Source organism: Podarcis vaucheri, assembly GCF_965113315.1.
Source record: "Podarcis vaucheri genome assembly, chromosome: 14".
Lineage (NCBI taxonomy): Eukaryota > Metazoa > Chordata > Lepidosauria > Squamata > Lacertidae > Podarcis > Podarcis vaucheri.
This window is the reverse complement of record NC_138752.1, coordinates 30461606-30487135: the sequence shown is the minus strand read 5'-3', so window position 1 is coordinate 30487135 and position 25530 is coordinate 30461606. Positions and strand designations below refer to the sequence as shown.

General features: G+C 50.9%; 1 protein-coding gene across 2 annotated transcripts; it reads left to right on the top strand.

The window, feature by feature from the left end:
* The first annotated feature begins 918 nt into the window (after positions 1–918).
* Positions 919–25302, top strand: COG7 (component of oligomeric golgi complex 7). 2 transcript variants are annotated; one of them, XM_082199344.1, is made up of 18 exons: positions 919–1062; positions 2519–2730; positions 4899–5047; positions 6143–6259; positions 6989–7157; positions 8436–8518; positions 10843–10965; positions 13780–13978; positions 15338–15465; positions 16346–16500; positions 17264–17380; positions 18360–18425; positions 18667–18850; positions 20708–20845; positions 21070–21153; positions 22241–22355; positions 24295–24438; positions 24924–25302. In XM_082199344.1, exons 2-18 carry the CDS (start codon positions 2565–2567, stop codon positions 25088–25090), a joined length of 2304 nt encoding a protein of 767 aa, XP_082055470.1. In that variant the 5' UTR covers positions 919–1062; positions 2519–2564; the 3' UTR covers positions 25091–25302. The 2 variants fall into 2 exon arrangements, with proteins under 2 accessions (XP_082055470.1, XP_082055471.1); XM_082199345.1 differs by lacking the exon at positions 919–1062 and adding an exon at positions 1150–1271.
* The last annotated feature ends 228 nt before the right edge of the window (positions 25303–25530 follow it).

The following is a 25530-nucleotide window of genomic DNA, read 5'->3' as shown; positions in this document are numbered from 1 at the left end:
TCTCAACCCAAGAGCAGTTGTAGTGGGCAAGCACTCTTCCTAGGGTGCCTTCAGGGGGGGTCTAACGTGGCTGCCTCTGTTTGAGTTGCCCGGCTTACTTCTAACATGGTTTTCTTAATTTTTAAGTATACAACTGCAAAAAGTCAACGTACTGATCAGTCAAAAAAACCGTAACTGTAACCGTAATTATGACTGAGTGAAGTGCAGAAGTGTAAACAGTCAATTTCAGCACTCAGAAATAAATATGGAGAAATGGCTCAGAATTATTAATTAAATTTCTATACTGCCCTTCATCTGAGGATCACAGGGTGGTTCACAATATAAAAACCACAAAAACACGTAATTTTGTTTAAAAGGCCATAGACTGCTAATGAGCCAAACGCCAGGGAGGAGAGGAATGCTTTTGCCTGCAGAATGAAATCAAATCAAAAGCCATCATAATCGACAAAGAATTTATAGACCACTATTTCATTAAAAATATCAAAGAGGTTCACAACAAAAATACATGAAATGAATGTAAAAAGAGGCATAAATCAATCATTATTCTGAGTGGGTTATATCCAGCTACCTTTTGCTCAGGGCAAACTCATTGAAATAAATGAACCTACCTTAGTCATGATCATTCATTTCAATGGATCTACCCAAAGTAGGGCTAGCAATGCATACAGCCCGTTATTATTTGCCCGTTATAATTTTGCCAGCCAACGTGTGCCTGTGCCGCCTCCTATCAGGGACAGAAACTCAGCCAGGAAAAGACCGCGCTTGTTGGCTCTCTGCCTGCCTGCCCCTTACGGAAAACGCAGCAGAACCCCCTCGAGGTGTCTCCGCCCCGGCGCCAGACAAGCAGCACGCAGCGTGTAGGCGGGGTCTCTCTCAGCGGAGCCACGACGGCAGGAGCGGAGCCAATCCACGGGATGGAAGGGCGGGGCCCGGCGTGAAGCCGGCGGGGGCGGAGCTTCAGGCAGCCCAGGCCCGTTATCAAGATGGCGGCCCACTGGGCTGAAGAGTGACGGAGATAGACGGGGCTGTGCGCGTGCGCGCAGGTGGGCTCCGGGCGGGCAGGTGAGACCGTGGATCTGCCATGGACAGGGGCAGTCTATCCCTCAGGGCCAAGCCCTAGAGGCAGAGAACTGGGGCGGGCAAGGGGGGAGGAGAAAAGGAAATTTGTTCTGAACGCCTCTTATTTCCTGATGAGGAAGTCGGGGTGAGGGGCACATAGGGGCGCGGGGTGGGGCAGTAGCAGCACCCTCTTTTCTTTATCTCCTTCAGGAGTAAGTCACGTCTTTTCTCCCTTCGCTCTCACTGACACCCACCCCTTTCTCTCTGTATAGATAAGTGTGGATTAGGGAATAAAGATAAAGGTAAAGGGACCCCTGACCATTAGGTCCAGTCGTGACCGACTCTGGGGTTGCGGCGCTCATCTCGCTTTATTGGCCAAGGGAGCCGGTGTTTGTCCGCAGACAGCTTCCGGGTCATGTGGCCAGGATGACTAAGCCGCTTCTGGCGAACCAGAGCAGCACACGAAAATGCCGTTTACCTTCCCACTGGAGAGGTACCTATTTATCTACTTGCACTTTGTGCTTTCGAACTGCTAGGTTGGCTGGAGCTGGGACCGAACAGCGGGCACTCACCCTGTCGCCGGGATTCGAACCGCCGACCTTCTGATCGGCAAGTCCTAGGCTCTGTGGTTTAACCCACAGCGCCACCCGCATCCCCTGGATTAGGGAATAGTCTGTATAAATGTAATACTGTATTTAAGGACGGCAGTGGCATGGTCTTGCCGTCTCCTCCTCATCTCACATCTTTATTTCATTGCATTTCTATCCTACCTTTTCCTCCAAGGAGCTCAAGGTGGCCTACCTCATTCTGCCTCCACAACAGCCCTGTGAGGTAGGCTAGGCTCAGAGGCAGTGACTAGCCCAAGATCACCCAGTGAGCTTCGTGGCCGAGGGGGGATGCAAACCCTGGTTTCCCAGGTCCTAGTCTAAGTCTCTAACCACTATGGCATACTTCTGTATTTCATTTGTATCCCGACCCTTCCTCCCAAGAAGTTTGACAGCAGCATATATGTTTTTCTTCCCCCTTTTCTGCTCACAACAACCCTGTGAGCCAGGTTTGGCTGAGAGGTGGCCGTTAGCCTGAGGTCATCCAGTGATTTTCACAGCCCAACTAGTTATAGTCCAACACTCTAACCACTGCACCAAGCTCTCCCTCTGTCTCCCTGTGTCCTTCCAATCCACTCTGACTGCTAGCTGACAGAGAGGCTACTCTTGCCAGAACCCTGAATTGATTACCTATTCATACCTGTGACCTGTGAAAGTCAGCCAACCTCCTAGTCTACCCTGATCGGCAGCATCTGCTCTCCAGGGCTTCTGGCAGGAGACTTTTCTCAGCTGTTCCTGGAGATGCCACCAGTGGGGATTGAAACTGGGAACTTCTGCATGTCGGGCAGGTGCTCTGCCACTGAGCTGCTGCAACCCTGTCCTTGTTCACACCTGTCCATCTTGTATCCTTCCAGGCACTGCTGATTCGCTCCCACGCAAGGGGAGAGCGTGGAAGACGGCATGGATTTCTCCAAGTTCCTGGCTGATGATTTTGAGGTGAAGGCCTGGGTGAACGGGGTCTTCCGAGCAGTCCAACAGGAGGCCCCGGCCAAGCTGGATGCCCACGCAAACACAGTGGTGATGAAATTGCAGCTCTTTATCCAAGAGGTCAACAATGCCGTGGAAGGTAATGGCAACTTAAGGCGGTGCAGCTTAGGGTTTCAGGGCAGGAACTTAGTAGCTAAATGTTAGTTTCTGCAAGCCAGCTGTGAAGTCCAATCTCACCTTGACAGCACAGCAATATTGTATGATTTTGTCAGCATGGATATTGACTGATTAAATTATGCAACAGACTTTACATAGGTTGACTTAAAAGGAAACCTTTAATCTGAAATTTGTTCTATAGCTGTTGACAAGTTTTTCACCTTTTCAAAATGTAAAGACTGTCCCATCCCAGTGCAATTGTTTAACTTGTTTAAACAAGTTAGTTAAAATAATAAAACACCTTTACATTGCCATTTCTGGTGCAGCCACAGAATGTGGAAGCTGGTCAGTGAGATGCTTATTTTAAGAAATTTTATTGCAAAAGAATGTAGGGAAAATGGCTAGTTTCTTTAGCAGTTCTGTGGCACCTTAATAAAGAGTAATTTTTTTGGTGACACAAGCTTTCATAGGATGGAGTCTGCTTCTCAAATGTGTTCCCCCCCCAACTTGGATCACTAGATGTCTCTGTCTTTGGGATTTGGAAATCTACATTAGGGTTTTCTTCATGAAAGGACCAAATTTTTGGCATGTAAACTCCTCTTTGGTGATTTATGTCCTCTAAAATACATGATCTAATCAAACTATTACTAACAGATACTACTTTGCTTTTGTGAGAAAACCCAAAATTCATGTTAGAGTTTTAACACTTCTGTGGGAATAAAACAATGGCTTAAATGTCCCTATTTAAAATGGGGGGAGGGGGTAGATGGAAGAAAGATCTGTATTCTAACTATAGACCCCCCCACCTAGCTTACAATTGTTCCCAACCACACTCTGCTGCTTAGCCTGAAATCCTATAAGTAAGCTCCACTGAACTCAGAGCTTGCTTTTGATTAAATGTGCATGAGTTCAACTTGCAAAACACATTGAGCATTTCTTCCACAAAGGATTTGCTGAAATGCAGCCTTTAGCTTTAATTTGAAATAACAAACTATCTTGCAAAGATGTTTTACCATTTAAATTGCTGGTCAGAAGTAGAAAGCTTATAAAAGGAAAGGAGAGAGGCGTTCCATCTTCCTTTTTTATCCTTTTACATGCTCTTTTATTTCTATTTCCCTGATTCCATAATTAACTTGCCAAGTGGATTTACTGGAGCCTGGTTTTGTGACCGTTGACCCCTATTGCAATACTCAAAGGTAGCAATTTTTCAGTTTGCTGTGTGTTTTTAGATGAGGTGGAAAACGGATGAAAAAGGGAGAGAAAAAAGCTGAGGGATTCTTTGAAGCTTCACACTGAGGCCACTCACACTGCAGAAGAGGAAAGCAGCTCGGTTGACTTTAAAGTTTAAAAATGCAAAGTCTTTTTGTTGGAGAGTAGAATGAGCTGAGTCTTTGAGAAGTTTTTACAGTGACATCCTGCATAGCAGCCACAGTAGAAGCAGATGTTGTGACTCGCAAATAATGAGCCAGCCAACCCATCCTGGTGCCTTCTAGCTTTTGGAGGCTAAAGTTCTCATTGGCCCAGTCCAGCACAGCTGTTCACCTATCAGCCCCCCAGCATCACACAGCTGTGCTAACTAATGGGAGTTACAGTGCAAAACAGCTTGAGAACTGTAGGTTAGGGAAGACTGGTCTGCAATGTGACATAGTGTGCTTCTTTATGTGACTTGGTGAGAGTGCAGAAGCCTTCCCAGCCAATGGCTGAGCTTCGGTGATGTCATGGAAAGACACAATGTGCTCTAACTGGTTGTGTTGAAGATGCTGACTATAAGAGCAGTGGGTGAGAGAAGTGTGGCGTGGCAGTTTAGCTGGAAGAGACATGTTATTCCAGAAAGCCGATGAACAGGTCAGAAGTGAGCCTGCAAGGTTGTTCTGGATGCTCAGAAATGGGGGATCTGAGAAGTCAGAATGCCTCAGAATTTAAAGTTGCTGTTCATATCCTTGTATTTCTAGCCTTCAGTGCTGTGTTGAATTGCAGTGTCCCCACCCCTGCTCTCCCCACTTGGTGATTCCTCTTCTCTCCCCCACACCCCGTCCTCTGGGGATATAATTCCTCTTTTTTGCCCTGCTTCTAGACTCTCAATAAGGAATCTCTTCTCCTTTTTTACACCAAGCCACTGAATCACTGACGGTTGCCTTTCCCTTTCTGCAGAGACAAGCCACCAGGCGCTCCAGAGCATGCCCAGAGTTCTCCGGGAGATGGAGGCCTTGAAGCAGGAGGCAACCTTCCTGAAGGAGCAAATGGTCCTGGTGAGGGAAGATATTAAGAAGCTGGAGCAGGATACAGCCCAGTCGATGCAGGTACTTGATCCTCTGGCATGGCCAGGCGGGCTGTCCTTTTCCTGGAGTAGCTGCAGGCTGGCTGCAAGAGGTGCAAGCATGGAAGGGGTCAGCCCGGTGTGGGGAACCAGCAGCCCTCCGGCTATTGTTGCTCTTCGACTCCCATCATCAGCCCTGACCATCGGCTAAGCTGGCTGGGGCTGGTGGGAGCTGGAGTCGAAGAACATCAGGAGGGCCACAGATGTTTCCCCACACTTGCCTGAAGCCACAGGGCAGGCCAGTTCAACTCCCGAACTTGCACCTCTGCTCTGCTCATGGCAGTTGCTTGTTCTGACTGCCATGTTGGTACATACAGTACAGTATTGCAAAGCACTGAAAAGATAAGAAGAGCAGAGGAGCCTCTCTGAAGGGGGCCCATCTAGTCCAGCATTCTGCCCTTGCAGTGGCCAAACAGATGTCCCAAAGGGAAGCAACTCACAAGCATGACATCAATGCAACATCATTCTCCCTGTGTGCTGTTTGCAGCAGCTGACATTCAGAAGCATTTACTGTCTCCAACAGTGGAGGTAAAATCAAAGCCATTGTGGCTAGTAGCCATTGATAGCCTTTTGCTCCTCAGTGAATTTGCTAACCCCTTTTAAAAGCCCTCAAGCTGCCTCGGGTTCAGTGGCAGCCATACCTCTGAGGAGCAGACATTGGGAGACAACAATAGGAGAGAGCTCTTTGCCTCTAGTGTCCTGCTTTGAGGGCTTCTTAAGGATGTCTGGTAGTCTCACTCTGGGGAACAGGATGTTGACCTATACAGGTTGCTTCCCACCCCCTCGTCTTTCCCGGTGGGGCTCTCCTTATATTCTTTAATGGTAGATGGAACACCCCACCCCCCAAATCCCAGAGTTGTGCTTTGTTATGCAGCCAAATTTCTCCATTCCTAGTTGGATATGTTTTCAACATTCATTAGTTATTTAGAAACAGCCCCAGAGAAATGTGTAACTCACAGGGAGTGTCTTTATCATTAAAATGGAAAACACAAAAACCAACCGACACTTGCAAAATTAAGATGCGACCCAAGGCAGGTTTCTCTGTCATCTTTTGTGGCTCTTTCTGCCTCTTTTCCAGGTTTTGGTCAAACTGGATCATGTGAAATCCAGGATGCAGCTGGCCGCCGACTCTCTTCAGGAGGCAGACAAGTGGAGCACCCTCAGTGCTGACATCGAGGAGACGTTTAAAACACAGGTGTGTGTATATTCTCACATGACTGCAAAGTGCATCTCACCTCTAGATGTCAGCCTTTGCCAACCTCTCGCAGTACAGATGTTTTGGACTACAGCTCCCCTCAGCCCCAGATGCAGCTGGATCAGGCCCATCTAGTCCAGCATCCTTTTCTTACAGTGGCCAGCCAGATGCCTGTGTGAAACCAGCAAGCAGCAAGCAGGATTTGAGCTCCTGTCCTGTGGCTTCCAGCAACTGGTATCGCGGCCTCAGACTAGAGGCAAAGAAGAGCCATTGGGGTTGATAGCCTTCAACCAGGCACTGGTCAGCTAGAGAGCAAGAGAGATCTTTGAGTTGCTGCCTGGGGAACAGTTTGGGGAAGCCATTGAAGGAGACTGCTGGGCGTTTGTCTGGGTTGACTCTGCAGCCTGTACACTTTTTCTGCTTCTCTGCTACTGACTTGTGTAAGATGCTGACATGGCAGAAGAATCTCATGGTTTGCTGAGTTTGGAACTCTGCTTCAATTCTGTTTCTGCTGCTGGCTGGTTATCCTCTTTGGCTTCTTCTCAGGCTGGAACTGTGCAAGGTTATTTCTTTTTAAATGGACACCATCTATTTTTGGGGTTCCACCTCCCCCCTGCCCTGAGCAAAGGGGAACAGAAGTGTGCCTTGCGGATGTGGGTGGGATGTGCAAAACATGTGCTTGCTGGGCAATTCTGATGACCAAGTGGTGGTGTTCTTTTCTGGGTCCAGGACGTGTCTGTGATTTCAGCCAAGCTGACCAGCATGCAAAGCAGCCTGGCAGTCCTGGTGGACACACCGGACTATTCGGAAAAGTGTGTGCATCTGGAAGCACTCAAAAACCGGCTGGAGGCCCTGGCCAGCCCCCAGATTGTGGCTGCCTTCAACGCTCAGTCTGTTGGTGAGTCTGTGGCCTTTGGTCCTATTATTCATTTATATACCCCCTTTCCTCCTCCAAGGAGCTCAAGGTGGTGTACATGGCTCTCCCCGTCCTCATGTAATCCCTACAACAACCCTGTGAAGTAGGATAGGCTGAGAGGCAATGATCAGCCCAAGATCACCCAGTGAAATTCATGACTGAGTGGGGATTCGAACCCTGGTCTCCCAGGTCCTAGTCTGATACTAGGAGAGTGGTCCAACTAGGTCTTCTTCCCAAAGCCTAGTTATTTCTTTCCCCAGCTTTGGGAAGGAGGCGGAAGGGCTCCAGGACCCAGCCAGAGCCTTGTGCCTCCTTCTGAAAATCCAGCACCATGCTTAGCTGGTTTTGGGAAGGCAATGGGAGGGCTGGGTTGGAGGTGTCAGATTTTGACCTCGCTCCCCCATCCCATGCGACAAGGCAGTGTGGGGCCCTGGGGGTTCTGTGTCAAAGTAATCTTGGAGCCCACTTGATATGAAAAGATGGACCACCCTGCACTGCTATGCCACATGTCATGCTGTCCTCTGGCCAAGGAGTATGGCTGGAGTAGAGATGCTCCTTGTGCCACAAAGCTGCCCCAGGAATTGTGTAGCAGGTGGCTTGTTAGTGGGTCGTGACGGATGTTCAGGTTTGATCTTTTAAATTGTTTCTTTCCTGGGAGAAATCCTTTAGACTCAAGTTCTTGTTTTAAACGGCTAATTTTCCCCGAGTATCCTAGATGGGGGCAGGCTATAAATTAAAGAACTGTAGTAATCCATTGCGGATCCTTGGCAAACTCTCCAATCGCAACTGGATCACTTGGAGCTCTTTTAGGGAGCCACCAGGAGGGGGCACCCTTGTACTAAACATGAGGCTTTTGCCTGGCCCTGTGAGAGGAAGGTTGAGCTTTTTTCCCTCCTGATCCAGCACAGCATTTCCTGCTTTTATCTTTGGCCCAGAGGTTACCTGTCCACTTGCCCACCCCCAATATACAAACCCACATATGTGTGGGAGGGAGGGGAGTGGGGCTGGGTTGTCTACAGACAGCATTTGTGAAGCGAGGATCTGCTCTAATTTGCACCTGCAAGTTTTTGGGGGACTTTAGGAAATGAAAAGAGTTGCTGCTGCTGCTGCCAACAACTTGGACTTTAAAAGAGGATTAGGCAAAGGATTCTGTGCTTCCCGCTTGATCTGAGCTCTGCTTGGGCAAGAGGCTGACCTCTCTCTCTCTCCCCACCTGCCACCCAAAACTGGCTTGACCGAAGCTCTTTTGCCTTTTATTAGATCAGGCCCGCCTTTTCGTCAAAGTCTTCACTGAAATCGACCGGATGCCGCAGCTGTTGGCTTACTACTACAAGTGCCACAAGGTACTCCCTTCCTCCCACTGAAACACACAAGTTGCTGTGGATCGAACCCCCACTGCCTTCCTCTGGGTGGAATGAGGAAGGTTGGCCCTTCCTTTGCTCTTGCAGACCTGAGCACCGCCTGCCCTGTTGCTTGGCCAGCCTTGGGGAGATGGCAGATCACAAAATGGGGTGGTGACGGTGGTGGCAGGGGGTGTTTCTCCTGTACCATCGGCGCCCAGGTCCACTTATGGCATTTTGGTTGCTGACGGTTGTATCCAGCTAAGATCTGCTCAGACACCCTGCCCGAACGGGCCAGTCTTGACAGACTCTGGGGTTTGTGCGCCCATCTCACATCTATTGGCCGGGGGCCAGCGCTGTCCGGAGACACTTCCGGGTCACGTGGCCAGCGTGACAACGCTGCTCTGGCGAGCCAGAGCCGCACACGGAACGCCGTTTACCTTCCCGCTGGTAAGCGGTACCTATTTATCTACTTGCCCCCGGGGGTGCTTTCGAACTGCTAGGTTGGCAGGCGCTGGGACCGAGCAGCGGGAGCGCACCCCGCCGCGGGGATTCGAACCGCCGACCTTTCGATCGGCAAGCCCTAGGCGCTGAGGCTTTAACCCACAGCGCCACCCGCGTCCACCCTGAAGTTAATGCACCCTAATTTTTGTGGGTCTACTCTGACTATTGTCTTGTACAGCGTCATGGCACCTCTTGCTAATTCACATGGCATCCACCCACAAGTCCTGTTGGATTGGACCCCCATAGGTCAGCTCTGCTGGTTCTCTGGTCTGCTACTGCCCATGACACACAAAATCCTGTTTCCTTGTGGTAAGGGAAAATCAGGATGGTGCCAGTCCCCTGTGGCAATCGTGGCTTGCCCAAATTCCCGTTGCCTCTTTGCGCCTCTTTTTCCCAGGTGCTCATTCCTTTCCTTCCATTTTTAGTGCTAAAACTGCACAAGCAACAGTGTGGAGAAACACCAGGGGGCAGGCAAGGGTGGCACTCATTTGCCCTCCTCTCCCCCTCCCCCCGCTCTGCCCCCCCCCGCTTGTGTGCCTTCCAAGAGCCTTTCCTGCCCCTTCCTTTGTGACGCCAGATTCCCATCACCCACTGGGTGAGAGTTATGCAACTCTCTTGGCAGTGGGAAGGCGTACATTCTGGGTGGCAGGGTGGCAAATAATCCTCTTTCTGGGCTGCCCTTCCCTGGGACACAGCCAGTTCAGCAGCTGGGCTGGGGCTGGACTGAGTAGTGTTGGTTTCATCCCTGGTTCCCAGTAACATACCAGTTTTAATTAAATGGACAAGGGAGCCAGGGCCTCTTCTTACATCGTTTTGTGCTTGGATATGTGTGATTTGCCCAGAGTGGCAGCTGGCTCCAGGAATGCTTCTTGGTCTCCAAGCTTTTGGGGGGCCATGTGCACAATGCTAGCCTCAAGCTTCTTTATTTGAATGGTGGTTCCTGCAGCAGTTGCTGTTTTATTGGATTTCCACTTAAGCACCCTCTGGCTGGTGTGTGGCTCTGTCTCATTCGGTCCACACAACAGCCCTGCTAAGCAGCTTAGACCCAAGGCCACCCTGTAAATTGAGCCGAGGCTTGAATTCTGATCCATGTCTGGCATCCTGCTGCCCACAGCTCATCAGATGGAAGGATGAGCTTCGTTTACTTTGTGTTTATTACATTTCCATCCAGCCTTTCGTCCAAGGAGTTCAAGGGGGCATACATGCTTCTCCTCCTCCCCATTTAATCCCCACACCAACCCTGTGAGGTAGGTCAGGCTGAGAAACAGTGACCAGATCAAGATCACTCAGTGAGCTTCACAGCCGGGTGGGGATTCAAACCCTGGTCTCCCAGTCCTTACACTCTTAACCATAACGTCTGTTTTGCTCAAAGGCAATCTTGAAGTCAGTCCGCTGCTCTTGGGGGTGCAGGTTATAGAATAATTAAAAGGCTGCTGTTTTCTAGGGCCACTCTTGTTCTCCATAAAAAAATTCCTTCCAGTAGCACCTTAAAGACCAACTAAGTTAGTTCTTGGTATGAGCTTTCGTGTGCATGCACACTTCTTCAGATTCTTGGTATCTGAAGAAGTGTGCATGCACACGAAAGCTCATACCAAGAACTAACTTAGTTGGTCTTTAAGGTGCTACTGGAAGGAATTTTTTTATTTTGACTATGGCAGACCAACACGGCTACCTATCTGTATCTTGTTCTCCATGTCATTCTAGAAGAACAAAGCACAATTATTGACTCCACATGGTGCCACTTATTACACATCACCAAGCAGAGGCGCCATAGAAACAATTTCTTGTGCAAATGCGACCCTGACGTGTATCCTCACCCTCAGGTGCAGCTGGTGGCCGTGTGGCAGGATCTGTGCCAGTCTCCCCTCCCCTTGGACCGGCAGCTGACGGAGCTCTACGATGGGTTGCTGGGGACGTGGCACTCTCAGCTGCAGTGGGCCACGCAGGTATGGCCATGGGGCTGGCTGGCTGAGGAGGGGCTGGGCCAGGCAGGGAGGTGGAAGAGTTGGCCACAGACCAGGGTGGCAGGGGTTGGGGGTAGGTCTGGTCCTGGAGTGCAGCTGCTTCTGAAGCTGCTCTATCTCCTCCATCTCTTTGAAATGTAGCCGAGTCGCTCAGCTGAGCAGTTGCAAAATGCGCACTTCGTTTATGGCCTGGCATATCCCCTCCAGGGTTTTCCCAACCAGCTCGTGTAGCTTGGCTGGATTTTAGTTCGAAGGAGAGTTCCCTTGCAATTTTTTTAGCATTTTCATCTTGATAACGAAGGAGGCCTTGAATGCAAATGGGCTGTTGCAGCCATCGGTTTCGAGCCTGGTTCTACAAAAAGATTCCGCTGGTGTTTTTCCTGTGTTTCTGTAATTGCATTGGGCAGGTCTGGGGTTTTGGCATGTGAAGTGGATGCTGGCATCCCGGTGGCATCCTCTGTGTGTATGTTCGCTCAGATATATATTTTTAAAATGCAGGTTTCTGACGCTCGTGGCTGCGGAGCCTTGCAATGCTAAAAGGAGTCTCTGAGGAAGGTTGCTCAGTAGGGGATTCTGACTGGCGTTTCACCACGGCTCCTCATCCTTCTCTATGACAAACAGGACCAGATGAATTACACAGTGTGGGCAGTTCTGCATATGTCTAAAATTGAGTGGGGGCAGGAGAGGGGGCACTAATTTATTTATGGTATTTATATCCCTTCTTTTCCTCCCAAGGAGCTCAAAGTGGTGTACATAGATCTCCCTCACCCCATTTTATCCTCACAACAACCCTGTGAGGTGGGTTAGGCTGAGAGGCAGTGACTGGCCCAAGTTTGCCCAGTGAGCTTCATGGCCAAGTGGTGGGATTTGAACCCTGGTCTCCTAGGTCCCAGTCCAACACTCTAACCACTGCACCACTCTGGCTCTCATTTGTATTTAAGTGCTGCTAGCACTTAATTGTAGTTGTCAGCTTCCCTGGGAGCTAAAGCTGGCTGAGAAGCAGAGTATAAATTAGGGAGAATAGGAGGCTGCAGCGACCTCTCACCATGCTTCAGATTGTTCCTCTGGAGCCCCCGTACCTCCATATTTCTCACAGGTTGCACACATTGGTTTCTATGTGATGCTTTGTTTAAACCATAGCTTTTTTAAACAAACCATGAGCTCTGCCCCACTTTGATTGGTGGAACTGGCCCTGTTACAGATGCCACATCATACCTGTTCCTCATTTGTAAGAACTCAATCTTTTAGTATGGCTGCACCTACAACTTTGGAACGCCTTGCCTATTGACACCAGGCAGGAGCTTTCACTGCAATATTTTTGGTGCCTGCTAAAAACACTCTTGTTTAGACGAGTCTACTTGGGTGTTTTAGAAAGTTCATCTGCTTTTATTTTTGCTTTTTATCTTAATTGATGATTTAATCGTTTTATCCTTTTTGTAAACCACTTTGAGATTATTATTATTTTTTTAACAAGCACCCGGCATATACATTTTACGAAATAAATAAATAAACAAACGAATGGCTGAACGAATAAATGCAGGACTAGATATGGGCCATTGGCCTGGTCCAGCCACCGGGCTATTCTTATCTCTGGGGAGAATAAATGCTCGTACTGTGGGAGGCTTGTGCCTGTAGCAACAAGGCAGGTGCAGTCCCTGAAGGGAACCATTTGCAGCAGCAGCACCTGTAGCATAATACCAAGGGTCCTTGCGATATCTTGGAGGCTCAGCTAGTTTATTGTGGCTGGAGTTTCAGAAGGCTGCTGCCAACTTCATCAGATTAGGCCATTGGAGCTGACCTATCACCCATGAAGGAGAAAGCTGATGTATATCTCTTGTATGTTGGAGGCCTTTTTATAGCAAGGAGCCCAGAGGGAGTTCTCAACCCACCCCACCCCTCTCCGGGTTGTGATAATCATGGGCTGTGTCGGCATCATACACCTGAAGCACAATTTGACTACTTGAAACAGCTGTAGCTACCCCAAAGAACTCTGGGAGCTGTAGTTTGGTAAGGTAGCCGAAAGTTGTTAGGAGTCCCCTTTCCCCCTCCCGGACCTACAGTTCCCAGTGTGGTTAATGGTCGACCCCTCTTCCCAGGGAACTCTGGGAATTGTAGCTCTGGGAGAGAGAAAGAGAAAAACTTGTGTGTGTGTTTGTGAGTGAAAGTGAGCGAGAAGATGCTGCTATGGATCCCAAGTCGCTTCTGAACTGGCCAGATGTGCAAATATGTAGGATAATATTTCATCCCTTTGGCTGTGGAAAGTGTTGTGCTTGTGTGCTCCACATGGAGTGCAGTAATCTATAAAATGATTGTCCAGAGAGAGGCTGATGGTTGGGGAACTGATTGTGTGTCACAGCTGCCATTAGCACCCTCCCATCTTTTAACAGCTCCTGGTGAGTCTGCCAGCCTTTGAGACCAATTCTAGTTCGGCATCTCCTTGTAGTTGACGGACCCTCCAGAGTGGGTTTCCTTTTCTAGCTTTTTGAAACAGGCAAGTTTTCACCCACATGGGTCAGCCTACGGGATGCCTCCAGCCATAAGGGGTGTCGTTCAAGGCCTCTTCTTTGCAGCTTCAGGTGCCAGGTTCAACCCCCAATGGCATCTCCTGGTAGAGCTGTGAAAGAGAGGCCCCTGCCTGAAATCCTGGCGAGCTGCTGCTGCCAGTCTGTGCAGACAGCACTGAGCCCGATGGACCACTGGTCTGACTGTCGTAAGGAAGCTTCCAGTGTTCATTCACAGACAGCTCCACTGACTGCAGCCTCCGGTCTCATCCCCTGCCTCCCCTTCCTCCTACAGGTTTTCAAGAACCCCCACCAAGTCGTGGTTGTCTTGCTGATCCAGGTGCTCAGTGCCCTGGTCCCCTCCATTCCTGTCTGCCTCAGCACTGCCATGGAGCGTGCTGGCCCTGAAAGCAGGCTGAGCCGCCTCCTGGGGCTGTACGATGCCACGGTCTACTTCGCTCGCGGCCTGGAGGTCGCCATGTCGCCCGTCTTGAGTAAGTGCCCTCTTGAGCCATGCCTGCTTGCGTGTTGTCCCGATCCATCCCTGTGCAAGTCCTCTAAGTACATTGCTTTCCCCCCTCCTTTTTTATTTTGTTTACATTTTTTAATATTAAAGAAAGAATTCAAATTATAAAGAAGTAAAGTGATACAGAGTGGGAAAGTGGAAAGTTTTTCTTTCTTTCTTATAACATCTTTGTTCTCGTCCCCCTTCCTTTTTTTCCTTTCTGTGCACGGGATATATTTATACATATTCTTACCGGAATGCAATTTGTTAGCATTGCATTGATGCCATTTATCGGTTACATAACATTTGTACCAAACTTTGTTTAACTAACTTGAGCGGTGTTGACACAGTTCTTAAAGTGTTTGCTGAAGCCGAACAGTTCTGATACTACCTTGAGTAAATACATCTTCGCACTTGTTGCTTTCGACAAACTCTCGTAGCATCCCAGCACCCTCCTGGAACAGGCGGCTGCTTTGTTCCCACCCAGCCGCATTGTGGGAGGGGGGAGGCAGCCTTTGAACCACCTCTTGAGCTGCCGGCCTGGGTTCACTTGCTCTTGGGTCTGGGGTGGGGAACCTCCTTCAGCCCAAGGTACTCAGTCTGTCCTGGGCAATCTTCTGGGAGCCACATGCTGGCAGTGGGCAGGCCAGGCCTTTCTCCCTCTCAGACTTAGATGCTGCATCTGCATCATCCCAGCTCTGGCTGGCAGCAGCAGCAGCAGCAGCCTGTCTTGGTGTCTGTGAGGAACTCACTGAAGACTTCTAGTCAAGGAAGGCTGAAAACACAGCGCCAAGAGCATGTGGATGCCTTTTATTTCCCTCTCACCTCGGGGCATCCTTCCCAAGCTGGGTTTTCAGTTTGTTTGATTTGCAGCATTTTAGGGCCCCACAAGGCAGCTGACATCACATCGCCATCATAAAATAAAATGTGTGCTGTGAACAATGCAGTTTCCTTCTGTGCCAGGATAGTATCCTTCTGCCTGTCCTGCTTGTGTAGGCCTTTTCAGGAGAGGGGAAAATTGGGGTACACTGGGCTGTGCCAGGAAGGTGCCAGAGCAACCTAACCCACCCCTCCCCAGGACAAAGGAGTCGATGAAAACTGGGGGGGGGGAGAGTGGGGAGCATCAGCAAGGCATGCAGTGGGAGCCAGTGTAGGACCCATAAAGAGCTGGGGGATGGAGGGAGGGGGCCTCTTCTGGGGTCTAACGGGGGGAGGGGGCAGGGAGTGTGTGAAAATGCCTATAGTGGATTAAAGGGTGGGTTTTTTAAAGGACCTGTCCTGGGACTTTTGTGGTGGGAGGAAAAGCATTGGGGACAAGTGCTGTGATGCTCTTTCCTTGAGCTTTTAGGGGAATGCAACATGGTGAAGGTGACAGAGCTGGTGGAAGCTGTCTATGGTCCCTACAAGCTCTTCCAGTTGCAGTATGGAGCCCTGGAGGAAGAGAACCTCCTCATCCAGTTGAGCGCTGTCCCCTTGGTAAGGGAGCCCTGCCTGCCTGCCTACTGACCCCGAGGGACCCTCCAGGAGCTTTGAGCTCCCAGCCCCAGCAATCAGCATGGCCAGGGGGCAGGGATGATGGCTGGCGGTCCAGCACCCTGTGGAGGGCACCACATTGGCTGACCCTCCTGTCTGTGAGAGCTGTGTGTGTGTGTATCCCACTTTTCTAACAACAACAAAAAGTGCAGTGCCAAGAGTCATTGAAGCTCAACCACCATTCCTGTAGGCCAGGGCTTCTGAGTCACCCCTTGCACTGGCGGCTGAAGCCTCTGGCTGTTTTTGCTCCCTGAACTTTTCCTCGGGGGTATTTGCACCACTGAGGTGCTCTGCTGCCTTTGGAGGGTGTTTATCTTGTGAAAACACCTGCCAGGCTACTTAGTTCCAGTCCTACCTATCCTGCCAGGTGAGTGATGGCAGAGATGAATCTTTTCCCCTCCAGCTCTTTTTAAATGCTGAGGGTTTTTTCATTTTTGCTGGATGCGTTGAGGAATGATGGAGGCTTCTGGGTCTGACTGGAAACATTTGCTTCGATTTCCTGTCTCTTCAGTACAGTGGTACCTCGCAAGACGAATGCCTCGGAAGACGAAAAACGCGCAAGACGAAAGAGTTTTTCGTTTTTTGAGTTGCTTCGCAAGACGAATTTTCCTATGGGCTTGCTTTGCAAGATGAAAACGTCTTGCAAGTTTGTTTCCTTTTTCTTAAAACCGCTTGAGAGGTGCAGTTGCGACTTGACTGTGCTTCGCAAGACGAACAAACTCGCAGAACGAATTAATTTCGTCTTGCGAGGCACCATTGTACGAAGTGGGATGTACCCCCCCTCTCTTTCTCTTGGTATGACTTATGTCCTGTGGTTGTGCAGGAGCACGGGGAGGTCATCGACTGCGTGCAGGAGCTCAGCCACTCCGTGAACAAGCTCTTCCGGTTGGCCTTGGAGGCTGTGGACAATTGCCTCAAGCTGACGGACGGCTTGGGGGTAGGAGGCCTCCTCAAGGCCCTGCGAGCCCTTTTCAGCAAGTGAGTCCCAGGGAGCTGGCTACCAAGTCAGCTGTTATTTCCTTCCTTCCTTCCTTCCTTCCTTCCTTCCTTCCTTCCTTCCTTCCTTTGATGGACATTTGAAGCTTTCCCTGCCATTGGCAAAGGCAGCTGGATTTTTTCATTCTCTGGAAGTGAGTGCCAGTCCACCCATGCATTCCCAAATGTGGTTGTGAGCAAAGGATTCAGATTCCCAAAAACCACAGGGTTGCTGGGGGTTTGATTGTTCAAATCCCCTCCCAACATAGTTCCTGGCTGCTTCATGTGACAAGGAGAATAAGAGATGCCTCCTAAACAGTGGGTTGTATTCCAGCACTGCTCATGCTTAAGAGTAGACCCTTTGAACTTGTTAGACGTGACTAACTGAGCTCCACTCAGGGCAGAACTTAGCTGGATGCAATCCAATGTGTCACACTGGGCAATATATGAAAGCCACAGAGTTTTGCTTTTTGGAGGGGTGGGAGAGTTTTAGCACAGAGAAGATGCAAGCCTGGTTATTTGGGTTGGGGGATGTGGCTTCTTGCTGCCCTCTCTTGTGATGGCTGCCTTCCTGGAGGGTTGGTGCTCAGCTCTCACCCTGTGTGGTGGTGATGTCGATTTCTTAGTTGTCTTCTCAAAGCAACGTATATGCAAGTATTAAAAACACATGAAGAATTAGAAACGTACCAGTAATGTGACCCTGCCATCAAAGATCATAAACTGGCACGGTATTCAGTGCATCATGACCTTCTGGGTCTTTCTGCAGATACACCTCTGACTTCAGCAACGCCCTCCAGTCAATCAGGAAGAAGTGTCAGTTGGAGGACATCCCTTCTGATTCACTCTTCCAAGAAGACTGGACCGCTTTCCAGAATGCAATCCGGTGAGAGGGGGTAGCAGTTCATGAAGGATGCTGGGAATTGTAGCTCTGGTATGGGTAAACTACAGTTTCCAGGATTCTTGCAGGGCGGGAGGAGAACATATTTTAAATGTATGGTGTACCTGTAGCTGTGGTTTCACGCAAGCTGGGAGCAGATTTAAACATAACGCTGAGCCCCCCTCCTCTGCAGTACCAACCCACTAACCCCAGTTCCGCCCTAATAACCTGAATGGTTCAGACCACCCCAGCACACGCCACATGGAGAGAGCCAGGTGCATTGCAGAAGGCATTTGTGCAGTGGTGGAGGAAGGGGGGTGCAGGCAGCCCCTGGTGTCATCACTGAAGGGGTAGGGTGACAAAATGACAAAAAAATTAATAAAAATAATAAATTGGGCTCACGAAACTTTTTAATTCAGTCAACAATGTAACAAAATGCTGCTGGTACTGGGCCCCACACCGCGGGGGCCGGCACTTCCCGCAGGGCCTGCAGCGTGCCCAAGCCACGTGTCCAAGCCACGTGTCCAAGCCCCGTAACTGGGCAGAACTTAATCAAAAATACATCCATTGATTCTTGGAGGCAACTCTACTCCCCCACTGACTCATACCCCAACAAGCTGCTTCTAGTTGTGTACAGACAAATGACAGCCACCGAATTGAAATGGCTTTTAAAAGGTTAGTGGGAGATACAGATATAAGCAGCTGCTGCTGACCACAATGGCTAGGTTCTCCCTCTGCTCTCGGATACAGCATGAGAAGGAAACAGTGTGCCCACTCTTTTGGCCACTTTGCTAACAGGATACAGATGGGCCATGCAGGGTCTTCTGATGTTTGCATGATGGGAATCGCCTGGCCCACCTAGCCCAGCATCCTGTTCTCACAGTGGCCAACCCGATGCTCTGACAATGTCTGCTCTCTCCTGCCATTGGGCCTGGTGGCGGCTTACGAATGCTGTGATGTCATAGGTGCTTTTCCCCTCCCCCAGGATCATCGCCACCTGTGGGGAGCTCTTGCGCCAGTGTGGAGACTTTGAGCAGCAGCTGGCAAACAGGTGATGTCTTCTGTGCAAAGTTTGGGTGGGCTTCAGGGGGAGCAGGGGTGCCAGTCTCCTTGTGACAGCTGTTGATTGTCTGTCATGCTTAGAGTGCAGCAGATTCCATGCAGGATGTAAGATGTGGAGGTCTTCTGGGTGGGCCTTGACCTGTTGGGGGTGGTGGGGTTTGGCTTGGGGAGGCGGAAGGATCTTACCCCATGGACGGGCTTCAGCTCCATTTCTCTCCTGCCATTTGCAGGATCCTGTCCGCCGCAGGGAAGTACCTCTCGGACTCCTACAGTCCCTGCAGCCTGAGCGGCCTCCAAGACCCCAGCACAGAGAAGCAGAGCCCCTTCAAGAACCCCTGGCAGGAGCACAACTACCTGCAGCAAGAGAGCCCTGCTGAGTATGCTGCCCTGCTGGAGACCCTCTACACGCTCAAGGTGGGGCTTCCGGCTGGCTGCTGGCAGAGCTCTGTACTTGGGGGCAGACTGGGCTCCTCCTGGCTTTGAGCTGTCCCCCACACTTGAAGTGGATGGGGAGATGCAGAGAGAGAATGTGCCGTCTGGAACCAGGGAGTGCGCACACACCATACATTGAAAGTGCATTTGAAGCACATTCCCCACCCCCCAAAAAAAGAATCCTGGGAACTGTAGCTTTCAGGGCGCTTTTTTAGGGAACCGTACTTCTGTGAGTTAAACTGTGGAACTCGCTGCCACAGGAAGCAGTGATGGCAGTGACCCAGGCGGCTTTAAAAGAGGATGGGACACATTCATGGAGGAGAGGGCTATCAATGGCTACTAGCCAGGATGGCTATGCCCTGCCTCCACAGTTGGAGGCAGCAATGCTTCTGAATACCAGTTGCTGAAGATCACAGGAGGAGTGTGTGTGTGTGCTCTTGTGTTTGGGTGCTGCTTGCAGGTTTCCCACAGGCATTTGGCTGGCCGCTATGAGAACAGGAGGCTGGGCTAGCCGGATCATTGACCTGACCTAGCAGGGCTCTTCTTATGTGAGGAGCAAGCTACAGCTCCCAAGGGTTCTGTTTTTGGAAGGGGAGGATGTGCTTTAAATACATGGTGCGCCTGCAGCCCTGAACCCTTGAGGCTTCCTTTCCTGCCGGTGCTTTCCCAGGCTGCCCTTGGTCTCTGCCTATTCCCAACTTGTCCCAGGGGAGGGGATGCAAGCAGCTCTGGTTACAGCTCCTTCCCTGCAGCAGCCTGTTTGCTTTTCCGGGGGCCTCTTTGCGGTGCTCCTGCCCCCTTGCTTATTTTCTCACGGGGGTTTGGGATCTCTTGCCGCTCAGGGCACGCCCCTGCTGAGGTCACTCGCCCCGCCACGTGCCTGCTGGGTGTCGAGAGCCCCGTGTGCCGGCTCTGCTTTCCGGGACTGCCGTGCCCTGGCTGGCCCCAGTTGACCTCTCTTTTGCTGTTCAGTTGTTTCTTTGGAAAGGGCAGGGCACTCTTCCCGCGGGACATGGAGAGAAGCCAGGATGGTTGCATGAACTGATGACGGAGGGAGCATCAGGTGGCCCCCAAAAGGGCCCTTCTCAGTGCAGCTGCAAAAGAGGCTGCCTTAAGCCGCACAGTGTGGGACCTTTTGAGCAAGTCACACCTGGCCAAGCATCTCCTGCTTGGCTCTCAGCAGCTCTCCATAGTGTCAGGAAGGAGGGGAGGGGTCAGGGCCGGCCCTGTGATGGGACAGAGTGAGGCAGCCACCTCAAGCGGCAGATGTGGAGGTGGGGTGAGCGTCCAGGCGCCATGCCACCTTCCCAGTACCACCCATGCTAGCCAGCCGCCCTCAGGTGCAGTGGAAGACACTATCTCTCATATTGGAGTCCAATTTAACTGTCAGTCCAGTTGGCTTCTGTAAGTGCCTTGGGGGAGAGCACCATCTTGTCCTTTGCCCAAACAAGCCCCCTCCACCCCTCCCTGCAAGCCTGAGAACCAAGAATCCTCCTGAAGAGGCTTCATTGTATGATGGGCTCCAGAGCTCAGGCTCTGTAGGCAAAGCAGATGCTCAGTGTTGGCTCAAGGAAGGACCACTGTAGCTCAGTGGCTAAAGGACCTGCTTTTCTTGTAGAAGGACCCTGGTCACTGGCATCTCCAGGTAGGGGTTTTTTTTTTGGGGGGGATGACTTTCCTGAAACCCCAGAGAGCTGCTGTGTTGACAGTACTCAGTTAGATGGGCCAGTGGTCCCTGGTCCTCAGGGTGCACAAGACTCACAAAAAAAGTTGGTGGTGTTGGTAGGGCTGAGTGTGTCCTGTGTCCTCCGGCCTTGACTCCCTGACTCCCCACCCTAGGAGAAAGGGACCAGCCACAACCTGCTGTCAGCCTCGCGCTCGGCCCTCATGCGCCTCAACCAGCAGGCCCACCAGCTGGCCTTCGACTCCGTCTTCCTTCGCATCAAGCAGCAGCTGTTGTTGGTTTCCAAGATGGAGGTGAGCAGCACCTTGCGAGGGAAACTCCAATGGGTTCCTCTAGGTTTAGGGTGGGTGGGGATTCGTGCGATGAGGAGGGGGTGGGGCAATCTTTCCAAGAACGTTGCTGCATCTCAGGGAGAACCTCCCTGCTCAGTGGGCTCCCCCTCCAGCCATCATGCCGGTGCCGCTCTTGGTGCCTGCGTGGCTTCAGCTGCCTTTTTCTCTGCTTTGCTGCCCGCCAGAGCTGGAGCACCAGTGGCACTGGGGAGATGCTGACAGATGAGCTGCCCAACTTCAGCCTCACGCCCCTGGAATACATCAGCAACGTAAGATCATGTGTGTGTGTGTGTGCGCGCGCGCGCGCATGGGAGACAGGCAGGCAGGCAGGCAGGACAACACAAGACCTGCCCTAATGCTGGTTGTGTCACCTTGGAAAGAATACTGTAGAGTTGGAGAAGGCTCAGGGAAAGCACAACCAAAATGATCAAGGGGATGATGGGGCCATTCCCCCATGAAGAAAGACTGCAGCGTCTGGGGCATTTAGTTTGGAGGAAAGGCGAGTAAGAGGCAACGGGGTGGAAGTTTATAAAATCATGTATGGCATAGAGAAAAGCTTTTCTCTCTCTTAACACTAGAGATCTATGGATATCTAGTGAATGTTGGAAGATTCAGGACAGACAAAAGAAAGTCCTTTTTCACACAGCACATAGTTGAACTATGGAACTCCCTCCCACAGGAGGCAGTGATGGCCACCAACTTTAAAAGAGGATTAGACAAATTCATGCAGGAGGAGAAGGCTATTGATGGCTGCTAGACACAATGGCTGTGCTCTGTCTCCACAGTCAGAGGCAGCAGTGCTTCTGAAAACCATTTCCTGGAAACCACAGAAGCAGAGAGAGGGCTCTTGGGCTTGAACCCTGCATGTGGGTTTTCCACAAGCATCTGTTTGGCCCAGGAGGCTAGACTAGATGGGCGATTGGCCTGATCCAGCAGCTCATTTTCCGTTGTTGCTACATTTAGCATCAGAGGCAAGATGCCTCTGTGTAACCCATTGCTGGGAGTTGCGGGCGTGCAGAGTGCTGCTGTTGCACTTGAGTCCTGGATGCCCCCTCCCCCCCCGCCTGATTCAGAAATACTTTTTAAAAAATCAACTACAGCTGTTGTTAAATATGTATCGTCCTTTATAGTTGTACCTGAAATGTGCAGATAATTACTTAGTCTTCGGTTCTTAGACTTGCATTTTGCAGGTGTTCTTAATTTTTGTGTGTACTTTACAGATATTATGGTGTGTATGTACTTTGTGTTGTTTGTTATGCTGTTCTGTTATAAACCAGCCTTTTTGACAAAGAGCGGTATGTAAACTTCTTAAATAAATGACTGTGTGACGATGGAGCGCCCTCTGTTTCTTCCTAGATTGGCCAGTACATCATGTCTCTGCCTCTCCACCTGGAACCGTTTGTGACCCAGGAAGACTCAGCTCTGGAGCTGGCATTGCATGCTGGGAAGCTGCCCTTTCCTCCAGAGCAAGGTGGGGGAAGGCGAAGTTTTGAAAGGGATCTGCTCTCGGGATTTCCCACAGCTGCCTGTGCTGCTCTTTCCTTTGCTTGAATGGTCCAGGATTACCTCTCCACGAATCCTGTTGTCGACTGTGTTGCTCCCGAGGCAGGCCAGGCTGGGATAGATACATAGAACTTCTTGGAAGGGAACCCAAAGGCCATCCAGACAGCCCCCTACAAGACAGGAATTGCAGCTCAAGAATCCCAACCTCTGTTAAAAAACCTCCAACAAAAGGAGATCCTGCCACTTTCTGAGGTCATCCGTTCCTTTGTAACAAGTTCTTCCTAACGTTTAGTAGGAATACCCTTCTTTGCCATTTGAAGCCATCGCAGAAAACAAGCTGGCTCCATCTTCCCTGCAGATATTCCCTTTGGATATTTGAAGGTGGCTGTCCCATCACCTCTCAGTTCTCCTCTTCTCCAGGCTTATTCTAGTATGGAGCTGGACAGCTGTGCCTGGAGCTGGGCCATCCTAACCCTCACCCTGGCCAGGATCAGGATTTGCCTTCCTTTGGGAGATATCCTTGCCTTAAGGGTCCCCTCTTCACCCCTCCCTTCTTCTTGAGCATTGGGTGCTGGGATGATGAGAAGGGAGTGGGGCACCCACCGCACGGCTCAGCCCAGGAGTCTCTGCCGGGGAAACATTAGCAGAGCATGACTAATCTTGCCTTTGTTACCCATGGGCTGGGAAGGGGGGAGTGTTGGCCGTGGCCCAGGTCACCATGTTCTAATTCCCTCTTGGCGCTCAGCCCCTTGTACAAAGGCAGCTGTCTGTGTGTCTCAGGGCATGCAGTCACCGTGGACCAGATCTGTCTGGGAGGATTGTGGTCTGGCTTGTTGGTGTGAAGGGTTGGAAGCATTCCCTGAGATGTTCCCTGAAGCCAAATGGGCTGCTGGTGCCCCAGGATCTTCCCTTTTGGGGAAGGCTGTAGTAACTCAGTGGCAGAACATCAGATTTGCATGCAAGACCGCCCTGGTCCCAGGGAATGTCCCCTGCCTGATACCCCGGTGAGCCATTGCTGCCAATCAGTGTCGACAATACTGAGCTAGATGGGCCAGTTCTCTGACTCAGTGTAAGGCAGTCTGCCCTGGCACTAGACTTCTGGTTATAATTTAGGCTGCTGTTTGGATTCCAAAATCCAAATCCAGGTCCTTCTGGATGCCAAGCATTGCCTTTGTGGACTCTGTCTGTAACTTGTTCTTAGTGATTTGTCTCCCTCCCTTCCTCCCGCTGGAGGTCTTCTCCAGAGCCATACTCTGCTAACCTTTGGAAAGAGCGAGAGATGAAAGAAGGGTTGGGCAAAAGTTAAAAACCTGCAGGTTGCTTGTGGTATGGGGTGTGTGGATTGAAAGCTGGCAGCCTGCTCGGTGGTGCCCTAGCAGGCCAGGAGTGGGTTTCTCTCCTCCTCTACCTCTTCCTTACATTGCCTTCAGCTGAGCAAATGCTGGAACTGAGGAACCATCATGCTGTTGGTCTTTCTAGATCAGGTCATCTGCATGAGCAGCAGTTATCCAGGGTTTCCTTCGGAGAGGGGACATTCTTAGCCCCACTTGGAGATGCCATTGGGGTTGGGACCTGGGACTTTCTTTGTGCAAAGCGTGGGTGCTCTTCCCCTGAGCTATGACCCCTTCACAGGACCAGCTGCAGAGCCCTAGTCCGAGGTGGCCTTGCTGCAAATCTTCCTAGGCAGGATAGTGCAGGGGCTCCGGAACTGGTGCTGGGGACAGCTGGTGTTCTCCTTAGAGACTAGGGCTGCCACTCTCCTTCAGGCCATAGAACACTTCACTCACCATGAACACCTCCCTTGTTCTCTTAGAATGGCAATGGCGCCTACCAGAGAGGTGCCAGAACTCAGTTCTGGTGACTTCCAATTGACATGCTTCTTTCTCCCCCCACCCTGTTGCCCCCAGGTGATGACCTCCCTGAGTTGGACAACATGGCCGACTACTGGCTGGGCTCCCTCGCCAGAGCCACGATGCAGACGTACTGCGAGGTCATTCTCCAGATCCCTGAGCTCACCCCACACTCCACCAAGCAGCTGGCCACGGATATCGGTAAGGGCGGTTGCCTCTCTTCGCAGAAGGGAGCTGGTGCTTTCTCTCTGGCTAGGACCCAGGAGGTTGTCCTTTCAACCTCTATTTCATTATTTACATCCCATCCCATTCTTCCAAGGTGGAATACATGGTTCTCTTAGGTCAGGCTGAGAGACACTGACTGGCCCAAAGTCACCCAGACAGTTTCATAGCTGAGCAGGGATTTGAACCCTGGTCTTCCAGTTCCTAGCCCAACACTCTAACCACTATACAACACTGCCTGTCAGTGAAGATCCCCTGGGAATCTCCACCAGGGTAAGGATTTTGGCCGCTACCTTGTTGGGACTCATCCCTTTCTCTGGGTTCAGCTGTCAGCTGCTTTGGACAAATCAGGGCTTTGAATCAGGCTGAGGTCTGGTCCTGACAGATCTCACGCCTGTCTGTTGGGTGGGGAGGGGGCTGCCTATCCTCTTTCTTTTCCCTCTGACCAGCATTTGGCTTTGCAGATTATCTGGCCAACGTGATGGATGCTTTGGGCCTCCAGCCTTCCAAGGCTCTGCAAAACATGGTGGCTCTCCTGAAGACCAAGCCTGAGGACTACAAGCAGACGGCCAAAAGCTTTCCCCGTCGCTTGGCCACCAGCATCGCAGCCATGAGGGGCCTGGACTACTAAATTCCTTGATTGCTCCTAGCACAAAGTTCAGAATCCTAGGCTGGCACTTGGATGCGGAAACATCCGAGGTGCGTGGAGACTCAGAACTCCTTGGAGCAGGACGGACGGACTCCTTCCCAGGTGGAGGAACGCTGTCGAAGCACAGAAGAGATGTGGGCACTTGCGAGGGAGAGGGTTAATCTGTAAGTCGCTCAATAAATTTCTTAAAAGAGGCAGCCGTTCCCCAAGGAAGCTTCTTCGGAGATTGGGGAGACCTTGGGCATATGCAGACAGTGCTGTCACCTGTATTTGGGGTGGAGGCACCCATCACCATGCTGATCAGATATGGGAGAATGGTTGCTGGAATCAGACCAAGTGGGTGGGAGGGTGAAGGAGCAAGACTCCTCAACCAGCACCCAGCTGCTGTTCTGATTGCAACTTCAGATCACTCCCAGCTTACG